Source organism: Syngnathoides biaculeatus, chromosome 8, assembly GCF_019802595.1.
Source record: "Syngnathoides biaculeatus isolate LvHL_M chromosome 8, ASM1980259v1, whole genome shotgun sequence".
NCBI classification, from domain to species: Eukaryota; Metazoa; Chordata; class Actinopteri; order Syngnathiformes; family Syngnathidae; genus Syngnathoides; species Syngnathoides biaculeatus.
In genome coordinates this window covers 26,097,494-26,117,415 of record NC_084647.1, presented here as the reverse complement: position 1 = coordinate 26,117,415, position 19,922 = coordinate 26,097,494, and the positions used below count along the sequence as shown (strand labels likewise).

General features: G+C 40.1%; 1 protein-coding gene across 3 annotated transcripts in view; it reads right to left on the bottom strand.

The window, feature by feature from the left end:
• The window catches only part of rsrc1 (arginine/serine-rich coiled-coil 1), a 194,228-nt gene that overhangs the window by 36,345 nt on the left and 137,961 nt on the right, over window positions 1-19,922 (bottom strand). For all 3 annotated transcript variants that reach the window (XM_061827197.1, XM_061827198.1, XM_061827199.1), the window contains one exon: window positions 2,930-3,001. In XM_061827197.1, coding sequence (XP_061683181.1) covers window positions 2,930-3,001 — 72 coding nt within the window. The remainder of the gene's footprint in view (window positions 1-2,929; window positions 3,002-19,922) is intronic.

Sequence of the window (19,922 nt, the reverse complement as noted above, 5' to 3'; positions counted from 1 at the left end):
TTTGCCCGAAGACATCTTTATCATCCTCAAGACTTTTGGGAAAATGCTCTGTGGTCTGACGAGACAAAAGTCTTTTTTTTTTTTCTTTCTTTTTTTAAATCTATCGTAATAGTGCCACAAAAATACCAACAACAAAATTGGGGAGTTGTAATGGTCTGGGGCTGTTTGGTTGATTCAGGACCTGGAAGACTTGGAAACATGAATTCTGCAGTCGACCAAAAAAATCCTGAACAAGAATATCCGGCCATCCGTTTGAGACCTCAAATTGAAACGAACTTGGGTTATGCAGCAGGATAGAGATCCAAAACACAAAAGCAAGTCCCCAAATGGCAGAAGAAAAAAAGACTTTGGAGTGGCCTTGTCAATGTCCTGACCTGAATCCTAGTGAGATGCTGTTGGATGACCTTGAAAAGGTGGTTTATGCTTGAAAACTCTCCAATGTGGCTGAATTACAACAACCCAGCAAAGATTAGCAGGCCAAATTTTCTCCACAGCAATGTAAGAGACTGAGTGTAAGTTATACTGTAGCAAACACCTGTTGCTGCTCAGGATGGCCCAGCCAGTTATTCGGTTGAGGGAGCAATCAATTTTTCACACAGAGCCATGTAGGTTTGGACTTTTCTTTTCTTCCCTTAATAATAAAAACCTCCATTCAAAAACTCAGTTTTGTGATTACACGTGTTGTCTTTTCCTAATAAATTTTTTGATAATGGAAAACATTTAACACTTTTTCACACCAATGCCCACAATGAGGAGAAAAAAAAATTGGCTGCAGAGAAGCATATAAACAATGAGAATGCGAGATAAAAAGTAACTGGTGAGAACGGTAGACTAATATTATTGTATGGGTGGCATCATGAAAAGAAGAAAAACCACAACAGGGTGCAAAAGAGAGAAGGAAGAGTTGAAGAGAATACACAGTATCCAGAGCTGGGGACCAAAGCACGAGTGCAAGGCTAATTACTTTCTGATGGCTGCACTTTCATTTGGCCAAAAGGGCAGCTAACTTTAAAGGTCACATTGGCATTCCTCCTCCATGGAAGCGCGTGCTCACTCACACACACACCCACACACATAATACACAAAGCTACAAGAGCAAGTCCAGCAATAAAAAGAACACAGAACACCCACACTACAACAAATTATTCTGCTGACACACACACACACACACACACACACACACACAACACACACACACACACCACACACACACACACACACACACACACACCACACACACACCACACACACACACACACATACTCATTTATATGGTGCCCTGGTCAGAACAAGGACCAGCCTCATTATTCTATCTCAGGACTTTTATTATCACCAGCATTTCCACTGGAAATGACTCTTGGCTTTATTTGAATGTCTATCGAGATGTGTGTGTGCTCTGTCTGAGCTTGTTGGGGAGTTTTATGCTGGCAGCAAATGCATCCAGTAGCTGCAGTGTAAAAAACTAAAATGCCCATTTCCGATGCATCCAAATGCAAATGGAGCAAGTCCTAATATAGTTTAAACAGACATATGTTAGTTCATTTGAGTTGCTCATGTGTAAAAAGCAAAAAGAAAAATGGAAAGGAAATACAAATTAATGGGAAAGACAAAGGATAAACTTTAACTTTGATTTCAGTTCCATGCGTTACAAGAAGTATCAATAAGTTTGAAATAATAAAACTGAAAAGTTTGTAAACAGGCGGAACGGTCACCGACTGGTAAGCACATCTGCCTCACAGTTCTGAGGATCCTGGTTCAAATCTGGCCTCACTTGTATGAAGTTTGCATGCTCTCCCCGCACCTCTATGGGTTTTATTCAGGTACTCCAGTTTCCTTCCAAATTCTCAAAACATGTTCATTGAAAACTCTAAATTGGCGAATGTGAGTGAGTTTATAGGTGCCCTGCTTTTGACCAGTTCAGGGTGTACCCTGCCTCTCGGCCAAAGCAGTATAATTATCATAAAAACTATGAAAACAAAATAATTAATAGAAAATACACATAAAAATATGACAATATAGTAACACTACATAAAACACTATGTAAAATCATCTTTCCCCATTGAAATGAATGGTAATGTTAATCCATTGCAGCCCTACCGCCCCAAAAAACTTTAAAAATTGTAATGTTCTTTTTAATAACAAAAATAGCATTTCATGATATTGTTAATGCTTAAAAATACAGTATAATTACGTAGTTAAATAGAATATAAAGAATGAAATGGTTTTTGGAACTTTTCTGCTTCAATTCAATGAACATTTAATGTACTGTAGATTATGCTGCTCCTTCTGGTGTATGCGACCTTCTGGTAAGCCGCAGTAATATTAGCTGCTCTTTGCCGAGGATAAAGAATGTATTCCTAATTTTGCTATATTTTCTGTCTATTTGTGTTGCTCCACTGCACAGGATCAAATATCTGTTGCTCAATGTCTTAACAGCCCTGCTACAAAGATGGTATTTATTAGCACGTCTATTCCTATGGCTTTACATTGTTTGTTAGCATTAAGCCAATATCCAAAGCAAAGCTATGTGGTTGTTTTAAATGCACAACGTGTAATTTTCTTTGTTTTACACTTAGTTTGACAGTAAACTTCAATTGGGAATGGCAATAAATATCTTCAAGACTTGTTTATGAAGAATTGTTCATTATCTGTGATCAGAATTCACTGCTACCACCTCGGAAAAAATGAAACGGCTTAACAACAGCTAGTGTATTATAAAACTTGTAAGTCAGGTCACCTGTATCGCAAGGCATCACTGAAATGATAAAATGAAATGACAAAATAGATTTGAATATGAGCAAATGAAACCTAAAAATGGTAGATAGGGGCTAAGGATTTGGTTCATCACTATTTTAAATTAAAGTCAATTAATATGCGCTTTTTTTTTTCAATGCAATGATTCATGCTGCACATGCATACATAAACTCACCTAAATCCATCTTTTTTCGGGCCTCATCCTCTTGCTTGGCTATTTTGGCCTTGAGAACTTCATCTGTTTTGGCTGGAGAAAAAGACAATACATTTAACGAATACATTATTATTACATTCAAAATAATCGTGCAGTAGACTGTACAAATATGAACACAGACAAGTACTCTAAGTTTGATGTGCTGAAACAACATTAAAAAAAAATCTGCATCTTATTTCCTAGTAAGTAGGAAGCAATTTCCACTGCAAATAGTCAAAGGCTTCCCTTTTCTCTCTCACGGATCTTTATCGCCTTGGCATAATGAAACGTTTAAAAGCAAGCCTGGCGGCGTGAATAAACACTCGTCGGAGCATTTTAAGCATCCCTCTTGATAAGCTTTCACCAGACCAGACTGCCAAAATAAAAAATAATCAAGATGTTAAGCAACATAAAAAAAAAAAGTGCCGTGTGGCGTGACTATCAATACTGCCTGTAAATTAATTACATTTCCGTTGTATGCCGCATCATTTATTTTACTGGCGGAGAAGGCCTCGGCGGAGACATTCACCTTTATTGCGATCTTGCCGCTTGATGAGCGAGTTATGTAAAATTGAGTCTCCAATATCATTTCACTTAATGACTTTAAACAGCAGCCGGGTAAAAAAAAAAAAAAGATTGGTTTGTGGTTTTTTTTGGGATGGGGAGTTGACAATATAAAAGAAGCGGTGGAAAGCACATGGAAATTGTGTCTGAGGATCGTTGTGTGCTTCGTTTGTAATGCTTCATTAGAACTGACTGGTTGTATAGCTGCCAACCAAACATAAAAATACAAACACAGCATACATGTATTGAGTGTGTGTGTGCGTGTGTGTGTGCGTGCGTGCATGGCCAGAGGATGAGCTCAACTGCGGCGCTGGTTTTATTCGGTAATTGGTGTAGACAAAGAATCTGTCACACCTCTTTTACGGCTGGTTAAGTCTGGAGGATACGCATCTTTACTAACAATGACTTGATACGGATGACTGATCCCTCGTCTACCTCCCTCTGCCTCCGCGTGCTTGGGTGCAACTTCGTCACTGTGTTATATTGGGTGTGTTATTGGCAAGTGTAACTCGGAGATAAATTCCTAATGTAAGAAGCCGAAAGTTTGCGTCAAAAATCAAACCAGAAACCTCCGCATATTTAAAATTACAGCATAACCTCTATGGTCAAACATGATTAATTTCTCCAATTTGTCTGGTTATATAAAATAAAATAACCATTAAAAAAGGCAATGGCAAAGGCAATAAATTCTTGCCTACTCTTATCTTTCCCCATTGAAACAAATGCAAATGCCATTAATCTGTTCCTGCCCCACAAATTAAACAGCAGAAAAAAGTTTTGTGATGTTTTATGTGAAATAGCACTTTGCAGTTGTGTACTTTATAAAATACAACAAACAGTATACATACAGTAACAAAATAAATAAAATGCAGCTAATTAAGTAAAATGTGAATGATTTCATGCTTTATTTTATGCGCAGCAACAATGTGCTCTTTCTGGTATGCATGCCTTGCCCACCAGGGGGGGTATAATGCAGGCATTCCTAATAAACCAAGAGAAGATTTAGAATTTACTTAGTAAACTGCAGAACAGACCCAGAAAAAGCACTGTCACGATAATTACTATACTGACTTATTGTTTTGTAAACAAAATGGACACATTTTTTCCGGACTCGATGAATTGTTGTGGTGAGCCGACATGCTGATTACAGAATGAGCCGACAGAGTTGGACGGCTTTGTCATTAGCCACAAGTGGGCCCATGGCACACTTGCGGACCGGTACACTCTTGACGGTGTTTGCTCCGTACAAGACTCCACAGCCTTGCTCCGCGTGCAGTACATAGATCCACACAACAAACAGGCATCTTGTTTGATTTGTGTCTCATGTCCTAAATGCACAAAAATGATCTGGGATGCAAAAAGCATGGTGGCTCTTCATCCAGTGACGCACAAAACTATTAACTTGTGTGCAAGGCTCGAATAAAGCACTCAGGCATTGCAGTTTGCGGTTTAAAAGTTGCATTTCAAGCAAAACTGCAAATCAGGTTTACCCCGAAGCAGGCAGTGGTATATGTAACAACAAGTCACATATATGTGGATGCAGAAGCAAAGCACTTGATTGAGGAGTTGGAAGACCGGTTGAAAAATGTGAGGCTGAATTTGAGGAGAGAGAAAAAAGAAAAAAATCACCAGTGTTGCAGCATTTCATAGTGAAATACAAGGTGAGCCCCCATTTGTTATAACACCGCCAAATAAGATGCTGTACCACGAGACGTGAGAGATGTTGGTGAATTTTACATAAGTGTGTAAGACATCAGTGAGCTTCACATAAGTGTACTTCACTAACAATGTTACCACTGAATTATAATTGTCTGATATTTACAGTACGGTACTTTTTTTTGTCCAGTTTGGCTGTAACCTCAAGTAGAAAAGAGAATCTGTATCTCTTTTTATGTTGTAACAGTTTTACTGTGTCAAAGTGGACTTTTTAAGCTACCACTGTGGTTTCTTCGTATTTTAATGGATATTTATTGAGAATCAGACTTTGATCAGTTGAAGAGAACTAGGTTTCTAGTGGGGGAAAAAAGATAGACAACAAAAGACAAGCGCGAGCTGTACAGATGCACAAAGTAAATGATTACATACCAAGAAGAATGACTCATTAGATATGAGTGCTCTATGGGGCAATAGTGCAACACCCAATGAGGGAAGTACAAGATAGGTAGGGCAGGACCAGGACAGGCGGGGAAGCATCAAGGCATTGTGAACCCGGCTGCATGAGTGAAGTGTGATGGGAGTGGCTATGTAAATTATAAACATCCATAGGATCAGAGTGTGAGTTAGGGGATACCTGATCATGTCAATAGTAATAGTTTCCTGTGTAAGTTACTATTAAGATAGAAGACTTTCATAACCTAACCATAATCTAACTTTGTTTGTTTTATGATTAAACAGCTTGAAGCAAACATTTGGCCTCTTTTTTTGAATGAATTTTTGACCGGTGCTTGTTGGGAAGCTCACTGCCAACATTCAGCGCTCATAACACAAATGTTTGCTTGCAATTTAAGATAAAAAAATGACATTTCAAAATATTCGTAAGTGAGGTCACTTGCAAGGTGATGTACGGCTTTAAAGAGAATATAATTTTTCTAGTTTTTGATGAAAATTCAGGCCTACAACGTGACTGTATTTTAATGTTTGTAAAGATCCTGGCACTTATTTTCTTTGGTGGAAGAAGTCTGACAACCACTGGTATATTGTACAGTATTACAGTGACAAGCAGCTCAGAGAGGAGGGAGTGATGTACCACTATTTGGCATTATTGTTCAGTCTTTGCAGAGATCTGCACTCCACTGTGTGCTCGTGTTGCAGACAAGAATTTATTTTGCATGCACCAGTGTGTGTTTGTGCAAGGACACCTGTGTGTACGTCTTTGTGTAGGTTTGTACGTGATTTGCTCGGGGCTACAGGGAGGCAGGAAAGAGACAGTGTGGTATTAGAGGTATGATGTGAGAGAAAATGGAGGGAAAAGGGTCCAGAGACAAGTAGCTAGATGGCAGCCATGTAGGTGAAAAGAAGAACTGAAAGCTTGAGGGGGAGAGAGAGAGAGAGAGAGAGAAGAGAGAGAGAGAGAGAGAGAGAGAGAAAAGGCTTGTGAAACAACATCGGGGGGATTTGATGCCTCTTTAGCGTTGTTTATCCTCCACCTCAATCCCTTCATCCCGCCGCCAAAAGCATCTCTTATCCTCTTCTCCTTCTGTTTTTGCCCTTTACCCACCCCTCCCCGCGTTTGCGTTGTCTCTTGCTCGTCTCTCCAGTACAACGTGCCTGGGGGTGATAGCAGCAAATCAAACTGTTTATCCATCTCTCATCAGCCCGCTCGCCTCACGGGGAGCCCAGCCTCCTCAAAACAATGAAAGCAGGCCTGAGAAAAGTGCCATGGATACCATTTAATTACATCAACATAAGAGCTTCTTTAAAACATGATTCAGAAAACATACAGGAACAAAAGTATTGAGACATAATAGATTCACTCTTCAAATACTTGACTTGGTTGGGTTGGGCTGGACCTCAACAGCAGGATACATACGTACCGGTGATGTAAGGATTTACAGTACCCCCCCCTCCTCATTACAGTCAGGAAAAGCTCACTTCTTGGAGTTCTCTTAATGATTATCCTGCGTTGTGGGCTGTGTTAAGAGAGATTCATCTTCCCTGATCTGCTCAAAATATGAGGGTTTTTAGTCATTTCTGGTGACCATTTTCCCTTTCCTTCCATAACAAAGAACAAAGCAACAACAATGGCAACAGTTGAACAGTGTGTGCTTGAACAAATGAACCTAAATGACCAGATGGTATGTTTAATTATGATGCAAAATGAATCAAGAAGGCAGAAACGTAGGTGGCATGTGGAGTAGGGAGAAACGGTGACTATATCATCACAGCACGTAACTAAAACGGATCAATCATGAGCGATGATCTCCATAGCTTTCTCCGTGCTTTTTTATTTATATTGTGCACTGCAAGTTACACAGAGATGCTGCACATATGTCAAGTGATGCAATGCGGGCATCGTCAACCACGCGAGTGCGCGAGTATAAAGAGGCCTTTATGACTTCAAATTTATGTTTGTAATCAAAACAGAGGGAGCCCACACCTTATACGAGGGGTGCTCAATGCGTCGACGAGTGACGGAGTGGCGAGAAAAAAAAAAAAAGACAGCCGTATTTTTCTGACCTTTAGCTCACCGCGCATGTGCAAACAATGACACATAGTACATGAAAACATGCTAGTCAGGGAATTACCCCCTATCTTAAGACCACAGTTAAGAAACCTTATCAAACACGAGTATGGATGCTGGCGTAAAGAAGAAAACAAAAACATATCACTTTCATACAAAATGGGAGGTGGACTTATTTTTCACAATGTCATTTTTGAAGTGGGTTTTCCCCATCTGCCATTAGAGTGAAATGTGTAATGGCATTTTCGAACTGTAAATGGAAAATACGACGCCGACATTCCGCCGAAAAGCAAGCTGAGAATGAGAAAGGTGAACGAACTAAAATCCCAATTAGCTGCACAGCAGTCACCTTTCACACAATATAGTTCAACAGCGAAAGCCGCCACCGAAGTGTCGTTACGGGTTCATCACATCATCGTTACTAACAAGAACTCTTCCAAGACGGAGAGATGGTAAAAGAGGCAGAGATGACTCGTTGTTCTGATCTTTTAAAAATAAGTCAGAAATATTATCTTCACCTGTAAAGGAGTACAGTTACACGGCACTGTCAAGCCATGGCTGATGTGTGGAAGGACATTGGAAATTGTATTTCTCAGTGCAGCTGGACGAATCCACTGACGTGAGTGACACAGCCGTATGGTGTTTAGTGATCATGATCAAAAAAATGTTTATAGTTAATTAATTATTATTATTAATAATAATTAATTATGTTGTGTTGTACCATACTACCTCATGTGTTTACTTACATTTACACATGAATCCTCAATATACTTTAAAATAAATATGTTTTTGCATTTTTGTAGTAGGTAGATCTTTGTGACTTGGTCATTCTAAACCCCCCCCCCCCCCCCCCCAGTCAATCACGAGAGGCTGGCTGCTTGAAATATAGATCTTGGGGTAAAAAAGTCTGGGCACCCCTGCCTTATACCATGAGTAATGATACCACGAGCGCTTTTGAAACATACAATTTGAATTAAAACAATGGCGGATGTTTGTAAACAGAAACCACACTTTCTGACCCACATTCGCGGATGTGTCACCCATTGCAATTCAGTGCCAACTACTGGCAAGGACGACTTACTATTTTTTCTCTTTTCCCCCTTAAGAATGGGTGGCTGGTATCGGCAGCCTCGACGATTACCCGATACTTTGTAATAAAGCCGATATTGATGTTTTTGCCAAATACCTACCTCAGACACATCAAAAGCTGAGGAGGATCCTATAATAGCTGGAAAGGAAAGATTGCAAAAACTCAATGCTCCCAAATTTTCTGAAATAACATAACTCCAAACAAAACTGTAGTTGAAGTCATGTGGTCGCGTTGTGAGTGAGTGTAATGCTTGCCAACACCTTCTCCATTTTGTCTAGTTATTTTAGTTGGATTCTACCAGTACTGTCTGATTCCTTTTCTCGTTTACAGATGTTAAAATGTTGCTTTGAATTGCCTGTCCAGTCACAAAATAATTGGAACAAATCACTTTATATTATTTCTTATGGGAAATTTGAAATTAGAACCACTCTTCAGCATCATGGATCGGATTGTCACGCCACGCACATCAGTTGATGACCATTACTAGCTTCTCGTTCCTGAGTAGCAACTGAACCACTTTCACAGCCAACTGAGGAATACCTGCAACATTTGTACATGGACATTCTCCCAGATTATAGCACAATGAGTCACTTTAAACTGCATACATTCCTTGAAGCCTTGATGCCATTTGGACGATGGGCATTGCGCTGGACGATCGTTCTATTAGGCATTCGAACTGCTCTAAATTCTAGAGACTGCATTGCCAGATAAGCAGCAAGCCTTAGCCTTATTGCTCTATGATTGTTACCACAATGTCCTGATATCTCAAAAGTATTCTCTGTCAATTGACTGTCTGTCTGCTGTCATTCTCAACATGTGTTGCACTACGGCAGCTCAAACAAAAGAGACAAATTCCTTGTAAGTTGTTGACATAGTTAGCCAATAAAGATGATTCTGATTGCTTTCCACTATGGATTTTTTTAAAACTTTCAATGACCACAAGTGTCAAAATTAGTCTAATTGTTAATATCACATTACCTCAAAATACTTGAAAGCAATGTTTAATTATAGCAAAAGACAGCATTGTTGCATCTAAGAAAATGTCTTTCTTAGCCGCTTTGTGGCTCCAGTCCAGTACGGGATAATAGTGTGATAGACTTGTATTAAAGCAGTTAATAAACATGCATTTAGTCTGTGTTCCATGTTGCCCATATGAGTTGGGGGGAGCTTGTCCTGATTATGAGTGTAATTACAGCTCGGGGGAGTCCCTGTGAAGGCTGCCAGAAGATGTTACGAGCACTTCAACGGAGAGGAAGAAAGTGTGGAAAAAGGGTGTGAAAAGCCAGGTTACCATGTTTTTATTTTGTTTTTTTTTTTTCCTTCAGAAACTCCTCTCCTATTGGTACTTCTTCCTCTGTTCTCTGCTTGGCAGGATTATCGGGGTCTCGTTAGAGGGGGAAATGTAATAACGTTCCCACTAGGTGAAATGGGGCCATTATCAGCCAAGAGATGGATGGCCTGCGTCGGGCCGGCGGGGGCCATGCACGCACACAATTTAGATTCAATAAACTGGCAAAGCAACACCCAAAATCTGATTTCTCTCTTTATATGCTGCCAATGCTCACTGCTAAGATGCTGATTCCCTATTATCGCACGGAAAGAGACTATTCAATGGACGTGTGGCGCAGTGGTCAGAGGAGCTTGTCAGAGGGAGGGGGAGGGGGCTGGGACATCAGGCAAACAGATACAGCTGAGGGCTAATAGGTTCACGTGCAGATAAACAAATCTAAGGCTGAGATGAGTTATAGAGTTATTAAGGATGGATTGGGAGGAAAAGCGAAGGAGAGTGTGGTTGTTGCATGGGCCTGAGGCTGTACGTACTATATAACAAGTGAGAATGGATATCATATTATAGAGTTTGAAAGAGCAGCATCCAGCCCACGTTATGCAGCAACTCAATATCACACGTAAAAAGCAGCCTGCTGAGGTTAGCACAACAGTTATTTACTTAGCTCGTATGCGTGTAAAATGCAAGAGGGCATGTGTTGGCGGACATGCACAAAACATCCTGTTTGACTGCAAGCGTGTGGTCGGTCAGTGGGCGTCGTTGACCATGGCCGCCGGTCAAAACGAGGGTGAGATAAATCAGCCTCGTACCCAATGACAAAGAGAATATTAGCGGCCGTGTGCTGCAATTGGAAAAATGTCCCTTCCAATCAAGCCAGCGTTTTACAGGCCGGCTCAGCATGCAGGCCCGCGGACCAGACACCAAGGATGGCAAAAAAGAGGAGGTTATAAATTCATGGATAGAAGAGAGAGCACCAAACATGCGCATTTGAATAACAAACAAAGCACTTTTAGTAATTAGACTACAGCTACTTTTGAATCATTGTCTCTTATTGGGTACACTTTTACAACTGGTGATTAAAACAAGAAGCAGTTCAGCTGCACAGAAGCATTCAAACAACACTGCTCTTATTTTTAAGAAATAAAATAAACTATTGGGAACTGATAGTTTATTACACAATGCAGACAGTAACATGACATGACAGGACAGTAACATATGATTGCCAAGAAATGCACAATTTCAGTCACTACACTATTTTTATTTCCCTTAGTAAGAAGTGTATTTGGTTGCCGTTACTTTTTTAAATTTACACTTTAAGAATACACTTTTACTGGCACATTTAACGCACAGTGCATTGTGGGTTAATTCTTCATACCTTACTGCGTGGTCATAAATGGGTCATGGAGAGTAAGGACTGAGTCACCGAAGGACTTAAAATATTAAGCTTAAACACTATTTACAGCGGCATGCCGACTCAGCTGGTAAAGCGTTGGCCTCACAGTTCTGAGGTCCCGGGTTTAATCCCGGACCCGACTGTGTGGAGTTTGCATGTTGTCCCCGTGCCTGCGCAGGTTTTCTCCGGGCACTCCCGTTTCCTCCCACGTGCCAAAAACATGCAACATTAATTGGACACTCTAAACTCACACTAGGTGTGATTGTGACAGTTTGTCTCAATGTGCCCTGCGATTGGCTGGCAGCCTGTTCATGGTGTACCCCGCCTCCTGCCCATTGACACTTGGGATAGGCTTCAGCACACCCCGGGACCCTTGTGAGGATAAGCGGCTAGGAAGATGGATGGATGGATTGATGGATGGATAATATAACTGCCACATTACAACGTGCAGCATGTGCACTGCAGCTCCAGTTCACCTCAGGGAGAGGTGATACTAGATTCAACCACTGGGTGGCAGAGAACACAGGCAACATCAGTCACAGGCTTCAACAAAGGCCTTTCTCTCTCAAATGTGTTTCCATGCGTTCATCATGTGGCTGTAAAAAGACAACACTCCACAGGAGGTGTGATATACAAGTCCAGATTGGACAGTACATTCTAGAAAGAGATCAATTAAAGTTGCTGCTGGTGTTGTGGATGCTTTCAAGGGGGAAACAGCACGTCAATGAAGAGGCGGAAAACCAGGCTGACATGGTGACCTCTGCACTGAACTCACCAACATCTGAAAGCCCAGCGCTAGGAGCACTTTGGAATGATACGCTACAAGCACATTTTCAATTCTTCAGTTTACATTGTCAAATGATCCTAGTGAACTTGAATCCGTCAAAATGGCAACTGTAAACACAAACAAATGATACACAAACCTGAAATACCTGAAACGATGTAATTAATACATAACTAATTTGTTCATATTTAATAGGTGGTCTGTTGGTCTATTGTGATATCACAAAAGTAGATTAGTGAATTGCTTATTACTGCAAAGTGCACCAAATTGTAGCTTTTTTTTCTTCTCACTAGCACAATAGAATAATTGTCTAAATCATCATGAATATAAGGAGGACTCAAATAGACTTATTTGGAAGTTAGCTTAAATCAAGTGTCTTTTTTTCAGTCAAAAACATTTTGTGGCGCCCATGGTATTTTTTTCCTTTGTGGGACACGGTCCAAATAGTTCAGAGTATTGAGGTCTGCAGACTCCTGACCTAAAGCCTGGTACACAAAATTAATCAAGCAGTTTCTATCATTGATTTTGCCCATTCCCGACAAAAGACGAAAAATGCCTGATTATTTTGTTTTAAAAGATTATCATGTGGATCTAAAGTGTGTTAAGATTGAATTTGTCCTGTTAATTGGTTCTGGAACGGGTCAGGACTGACAATTTTAACAATTAATCATTCAACATTTATGCCCAACATTCTTTGTGTGTGTGTTGTGTGGGGGGGGGGGGGGGGGGTTGAAGCTGACAATGTCCAAGTGATGACTTTGTGGATTGTGATATTGACGTAATGTAGACAATCAAAAAGCGACCTGACTGAGGAGGAGGGTGTAAATAAAAACAAATATCCTCCATAACAGCTGTCATTCGCCTGATTTGAGAAATCATCCACAGCTTGCTCAGTGGACTACAGTTTATTTTCATGGTATCTCCATGATTTTTTTTTAAGTCAGGATTTTTCAGATGAACACCATCAATAACTCCTCTTATGTATCCTCTTGTCCTCTACGTTGCGTTTGCTGTTTCCCAGTTGTTACAATCTTCTTTCCTCTTTATTATTAGTTCACCTTTTGTTATTTGAAACATTTCTTGCAGGATTATGATCTAAAATAGTGGTGGGACAGAATCTTCATGTGTGTGGTGTGCTGTGTTGAGATTATCATGCCACAAACAGTATGATCAAAACTGTTAAATCCATTTTCTTTTTATCTTTGTGCTTATTCTGTAAATTACAAATAAATAACTAAATAAAATCCTTTCATATCTATCCGGCCTGAGTATGTTTACACATTACTTACTGGGATTTGACATTTAATATGAAAAAAACGTTTTGTATAAATTGCTCCTCAAGACCCTTTTATCCCTTCAGGTGAAACCTTGACCTTCAGGAGGTGTAGGGTTTGGAGGAGGGAAACATAACAGTGGGGTCTCTAAGACGGATGTGGGTGGATGTTTTAGGTCTGAGACTTCCATCCGCCCTTTGGACCGGAGCAGTGGCCCGTGATCCACAGCACTGAGAGGGATGCTGGGTCAGTGAGAACATGCAGAGCGGAAAAGTTGAGGAGTTGTTGAGGCCTTCAAGCAGTCAACGAGATCAGAGAGAGATCTTACTAGGGAGGACAGCGCAGTGCTACCGGGTCCGCTCGCACAAACAACATGGACATCTGTACACGCATCCAAACATAACATGCAGCAACCTAAGGGGTTGGAAAGCTCATAACACAGCCGCTATCATATAGCCACTAGGTCAGAGTTCAAGGTTGAAGCCAGAGTATGGTAATATTGTGTAGATTGCACTTGCACTAAGATATTAAAACATGACATTAACGTTAAGAGTGTGTAGAGTGTCTTCTAATTGGCTTGCTGTGCAGGGCGTGTATGGCTTTCAGACACGGACGGGATGAAGTTCTGTAAGCAGAACTTTTGTCGGAGATGAGTGGGTAAGTGCACATCGCAGGTCTTGAGAGGGCAATCAGAGCAAATCTATAATGCAAGGATCACTCTGTGAAATATTAAAGCATCCCGCGGCCTCCGAATGACATCTCACCCTCGACTTCAACCCCGTCATGTTTCCACACGCTACTTCCTCTTTGTTATGCCTCTGATTTTTTTGCTCCCTCACATCTCATTCATGTCCTTTAAATCATCAATGTTCTCTTCAAAACAGCCATTAATTCTTGGCATGTGTTGGACTGTGCTCCCCCCCCCCCTCCACATACTTTAGACTCTAGAAGGATATGAAAAGGCAAAAGGAAGACACTTGGCTAATCATACGAGGCTGCCCTACCTGTTTGAATGGTTGAGAGAGACAAACCTGTTTGGATCATTTTCCACACTGCAAACGCGCCGGTCAATTTGCATGCTTTTTCGGGTGAAAAGTGCTTGTTAGTGATCATTTGTTCCAAAATTAGATGCTACCTGATGTTGTCAAACAAAAATACACATTTAACACAGTTCAATGGAAAATGTTGCCTCTAATGTTGCAAGGAACCAAAAACCTCTGAGTTGGAAGTACCAGCAGTGGTGAGGTCCACATCGCTTACAAGAACTCAATTAACCAAGCTTCTGTGAGTTTAGCTCTGAAAAATAAAGGTTTTTCTTATGGATATTTCATCCCACCTAGACACATTCACGGCCTCACCGTCAGTCAAAATTTATAGAATATTCGGAACATCCACGTAGAACAACTGGAGGGTGGCTACAATACATCAATGCAAGGACCTTTTCCTCTTCTTACTTCAATTAATAGTACTGGAGGAAGTAGCGACACTGCTGTTGTGTGGACCTCTACTCGCAGCTAGCCACTACTGGGCTTGTGGACCGCTGGCTTTGCCTGATACTCAACAATCTTGCTTCATGTGCCGCCCTTAAAACCCACACAACAGAAAATAGAAAAAGTGAAGTTTTTATTACGTTCGCTAGCCCGCGAACTAACAAGACCATAGAGACGTTCAAAATGTCAGCACCTCACTTGAAATTATGTGTGGGTCCACACACACACAAACAAAAGGAAGTTAACTGGTTATTAATCCTAACCACAGCAGCACACTATCAATATTCAGCCAATAGTTGACGACAGGTGAAGGGCTGACCTTCCTGTAGCTGGCAGGTGGGCTTTTTTTTTCTTTTTTTTATTTCAGTCTTATTTTAAATACATAGTGATTTTATTTTTTTTATTCATTCAAATTTGGGAGGCTGTTAAAAAAACACTTCTGCAGTGTGTGTGAAATTTACAAGACGTTTTGTGGCCTCTTCAATAAGTTAATGACTTTTTTTACTCTGTGCCAAATGTTTAATATTTGTTTTTGGGCTGAGTTTACGTTTTATTTGTATTTTTCCAAGATATTTACACTTTTACATTCCAATGCCTAGATTCTTTAGATGTAAAAGCTAATTGTTCATTAAAAAAAGGATGTACTTATGTTAATCAGTGTGCTCTAATATGTTTATAGCACTGGCATAAAATACATTATTGTGAGGGTTTTGTGGAAACTATATCTTCATAAAAAAAGTGGTATTGTGACAGGCCTAGCCACATATGCACCTCTCAGCTGGTGTGGGCTAAACCTCACGAGCCTAATATGAGATCTTTCAGGCAGCTGTTGCTTCACTTTGATGTTTCCTCACTCTCTGCATCTTCGCCTCTCAGGCACACATGTAAAGCGAAAAGGTTATGTCACGCTTAGCCAGATTTGTGCTTCTCTATCAAAGGCCGTACATACTAGTTATTTGATTGAACTCAAATTACACTGAACAGTCAAGAAATACTTCAAAATGATCACGCTTATCATAATCATAATCATGCTCATTAAGGTTGTAGGTGAACTGGAGGCTATCCCACCTGATTTTGTGTGAGAGGCAAGGTACATAGGTCTTATGACAAAATTCCTCTTAACTATGTATTTCAGTGATTCTGGATCATTTCACAGCACATGACAAATAGTGCTGGCCTCTCCCAGAGCTGAGTTTTGGTAAACACCAAGTTTTACATGAAATGTTACTTAAGACAACATACACAAGCATATCCACACACTTGAGATGAGTTGAATTAAACAAAAATGGCTTTTATGTGGTTAGAGCCTTCCCAGATTTTAAGAAAGTTATCCATTTATTTGCTATAAGTGAGTAATATGATTATTTGGTTCTTCAATTAACACTTCCAATTCCATCACTTCAAACTTCATCTGATGCTTGTGGTGTTTCATCGTGAAAATTATCAGAGACCTACCAAAAGCCTTAAACCCTTTTTTAAATATGGCAGTCTCCACCATTTTTACACCTGTTGTTAGCAGCAGGCACAATCTTTCAGAGTGAGTGAACAAGCAATTTAGCGCTTACAATTTGGGAACTCAATAAAATAAAATTAAATTAAAATACAAAATAAAAATACAAAATTGCAATTTTAGTCACAATATTACCACCATCATCGTGCAATGTGTTACAGTGAAAATGCAATTTAGGACCTGCTATTTGCCATCTTGGTAAATCAGTCCCAGCGAGACCACAGATCAAAAATCTTGGGGTCAAAAAGAGAAATAGTAGTGTATTCAAAATTTATTGCAAAAATATCTGTGTGTGAGCCTGTGTGTGTGTCCACTTATTCTAGGGTGAATGCACTTGATCACGCTGTTGAATGGTGGAGAATAAGCTGAGGTCCCCCGCTGAGAACCTGTTGGACTCCATTGTGATAGCACAGCGCTGAGTGTGTGCGGCAGTGGTAGTGTTGGGTGGGGCATGGCTAAGACCATCAAAACCTCTGCACATGAAAGGTAAACTGGAGCGGCTAATCGCCATAATGACACAAGGAGGCTGCGAAAGGGGCGGCCACTTAGAAGAAGAGAAAGGCGAGGAGAGACTCTGGCTGTGTCAATGGGATTCAGCTCAACTGACCACATTACAGGAACAAACATGCAGGGCCGCAGACTTGGTGGTCTCCGCATCGGCCTGACTGCTCTTTTTGGCATGGACGTCATGGAGGGCTGTATGTGCATGCATTGTGCCTCCTCTTTTTTTTTTTTTTTAAAGAAGAAAAAAGACCTCCACCAAAGCTTAGAGATTCGAAAGTGAACAGCGAATTTAAGATTGGGACTTAAAACTAGACAGAAATCCACTTTTATTGTCAGATTCAAATATTAGAATAATTATCTTTTATTGACTTGGATTTCATTGTTATTATTCTGATTATAATCATTTCGGGGCTATTTCAAGGCAGAGGGAATTACAGTATGCGGAGTCCCAAATAGCAGTCAAGTGTTACCACAAAACTTTCATGCTTCTGCCGGAAAGCATGAAATGTCAGGAAAAGCCAGATAGCAAATTCGTGACGTTGTTTTGGGTTAACCAGCACTTAGATTAGGCTTTACACGATCACGATTTTTGGGGCGAATCACCGATCAGGGAGTTTAAAAAAAAACATAACTGAAAACCACTCCGATCACAAAATGGAGTAATGATTATTTAAGTAACCTGTTCATTTACTGTATATACTTGTGTACTGAACTACTAAATTATAGAAGCAGTGTTTGCCAACTCCAATTTAACATGAGTTTAGGATCATTCTGAAAACCATCACATCGCAAGCTATTAGCTGTGCAATCACATCCTTTCAGTTATTTATTATGAATTCATCATTCAAATGAATAAAAAAAAAATCAATTGAGTTGTACAGATGTCATATCAATGGTGGAAAAAGTTTCTAAATTATTTGCCTTGGTCTTCTTTTTTACAGCACAAAAACTTGACATTTCAATAGTGCTGTGGAGATTTTGTTTTTATATATCCATTGTATTGCACTTCTTATCATGCAAAAGTGGGATTTAAAACTAAATTAAAAAAATACAATTATGGAGAACTTGAGTAAAACAAAAAGACCTTAGGCCAGTGCTTCTCAATTTTTTTTTTGTCTTGTTACGGCCACCCCAGGAAGAAGAAAAAAATTGCAACACCTCCACCAGCAGGCCCCCATGAGTACGCCTCTATATAACATTGTTTAGGAAGGATAGTCGAATCTAATCCTTATAAACATTGAAAAAAGTACAAAAAGAAATAAATACAGCATATAGATAAATTTACACTAACAGTTACACAGTCGCAATCTCTCTCTGCCTTTGTTTTCATTGGCAGTAAAACATTTTCCATGATGTCTTCCAACTATAACTGCTCGTACCATTCCAATAAACACTCCAACGCCATACACCATCTACTCCTAGAGCAGCACGACCACTACTGCCATCAACTGCAGTGGATGTGCAATTACACTTTATTCTAGTACAGGAAATCATGTGTTTCAGAGTCTCACACAACCCCCTGTCGTCGTTGGGCCCCACTATTTGAGAAGCATTGCCTTAGGCAGTCTCTGCACGACTAATAAATTGTGGTATTTCCATAGAACATTAATGTGAAAGCATACAATATTTTGTAGTGGTTATGTTCGTCTACTGGAATGGTAATCCTCATTAATAAAATTCTCCATAAAGAGCATCTTTAAAAAAGACTACATGCAGTTTCAGTGCCTTGAAAGGTGCTGCTATTTTGGTTAGCAATGGTGTTCATATTTTAAATGTATTTGAAACAAGGTAATTACAGCTACTACCCTTTATTATTTGATGTCTATTTGAGGGAGGTGGTCATTTAGAATTTGATGAAGCATCTGGCAAAGGACAAGGCATAATTTCTGCATACATTGATACATACTTCTACTGGGCAGAACTGGGCGCAATTTGTAAATAATGCAAGGTCATTACTTAATATCACTTAAAGTACACTGTATGCACAAATAGTACTAACAAGGGACATAATTGTTCATATTTGTTAAAAAAAATTCCAATGATGTATTCAATTGAAGCCAATGTTTAATCTGGACAAACACTGGATGAAAACTGGCATTACAGTTTGTGACCCAGTCCACCCTCAAGCATCTCTAATTGGCCCAAAGTTTTGCTTTTAGCCTCTAACATGCACAAGGGCATGCCTCACCTCAAATCTGGCCTTTCTCCACTGACTGACTATGAACTTTAGAGTTCATTTTATTTGTTTTTAAGAATCTAAATTGTCTCAAATCGGTTTAGCAATTTGAGCTGCTCCATCCCACGGTTCTGCCTGGAACTTCATGTCAGATCAGTCACTGTGCCTTTTTAAAACTCATCCTGAAACCCATTTTTTATTCTTTAGCCTTCAATGCGGCATAAGAACCTGCCCTTGTTTTAGTGTGCTAATTTGTAAGATTGCTTTTAGAATTTTTTATTCTTGTATTGCTTGTTAAAGTGATTTATGTTGTTTTATGTTCATTTGCGTAACCCCACCCCGAGCTTCTCTTGTTCTCGTTCCCGTCTCATCTCTTAATGCTTATTTTCATCGCTTTGCTTAAAATATTGATAATCAATTAGTGCTACGTCTGTTTTGCTACAACAATGGCTGTCGCGCTCTATCACTCTGTCAGGGCCAATTGGCCGCTCATTCAAAGTTCATCTTTTTCTTCGGTGGCTCTGTGCCTTTGGAGGAGTCATTATGTGCCGAACATAGCCTGAGGTGCAATCATCTATTCTCTTTCATTACCGGCGAGATGGAGAAGGTGAGAGAGATTATTAGAACTTTGGAATGATCACAAAGCTCCACGCCGCCTGTCAGATCCCCCCTACGTGTAATTCATCTGGCCTCGCTCAGTCAGCCCCCCCTTCCCTCCCTCG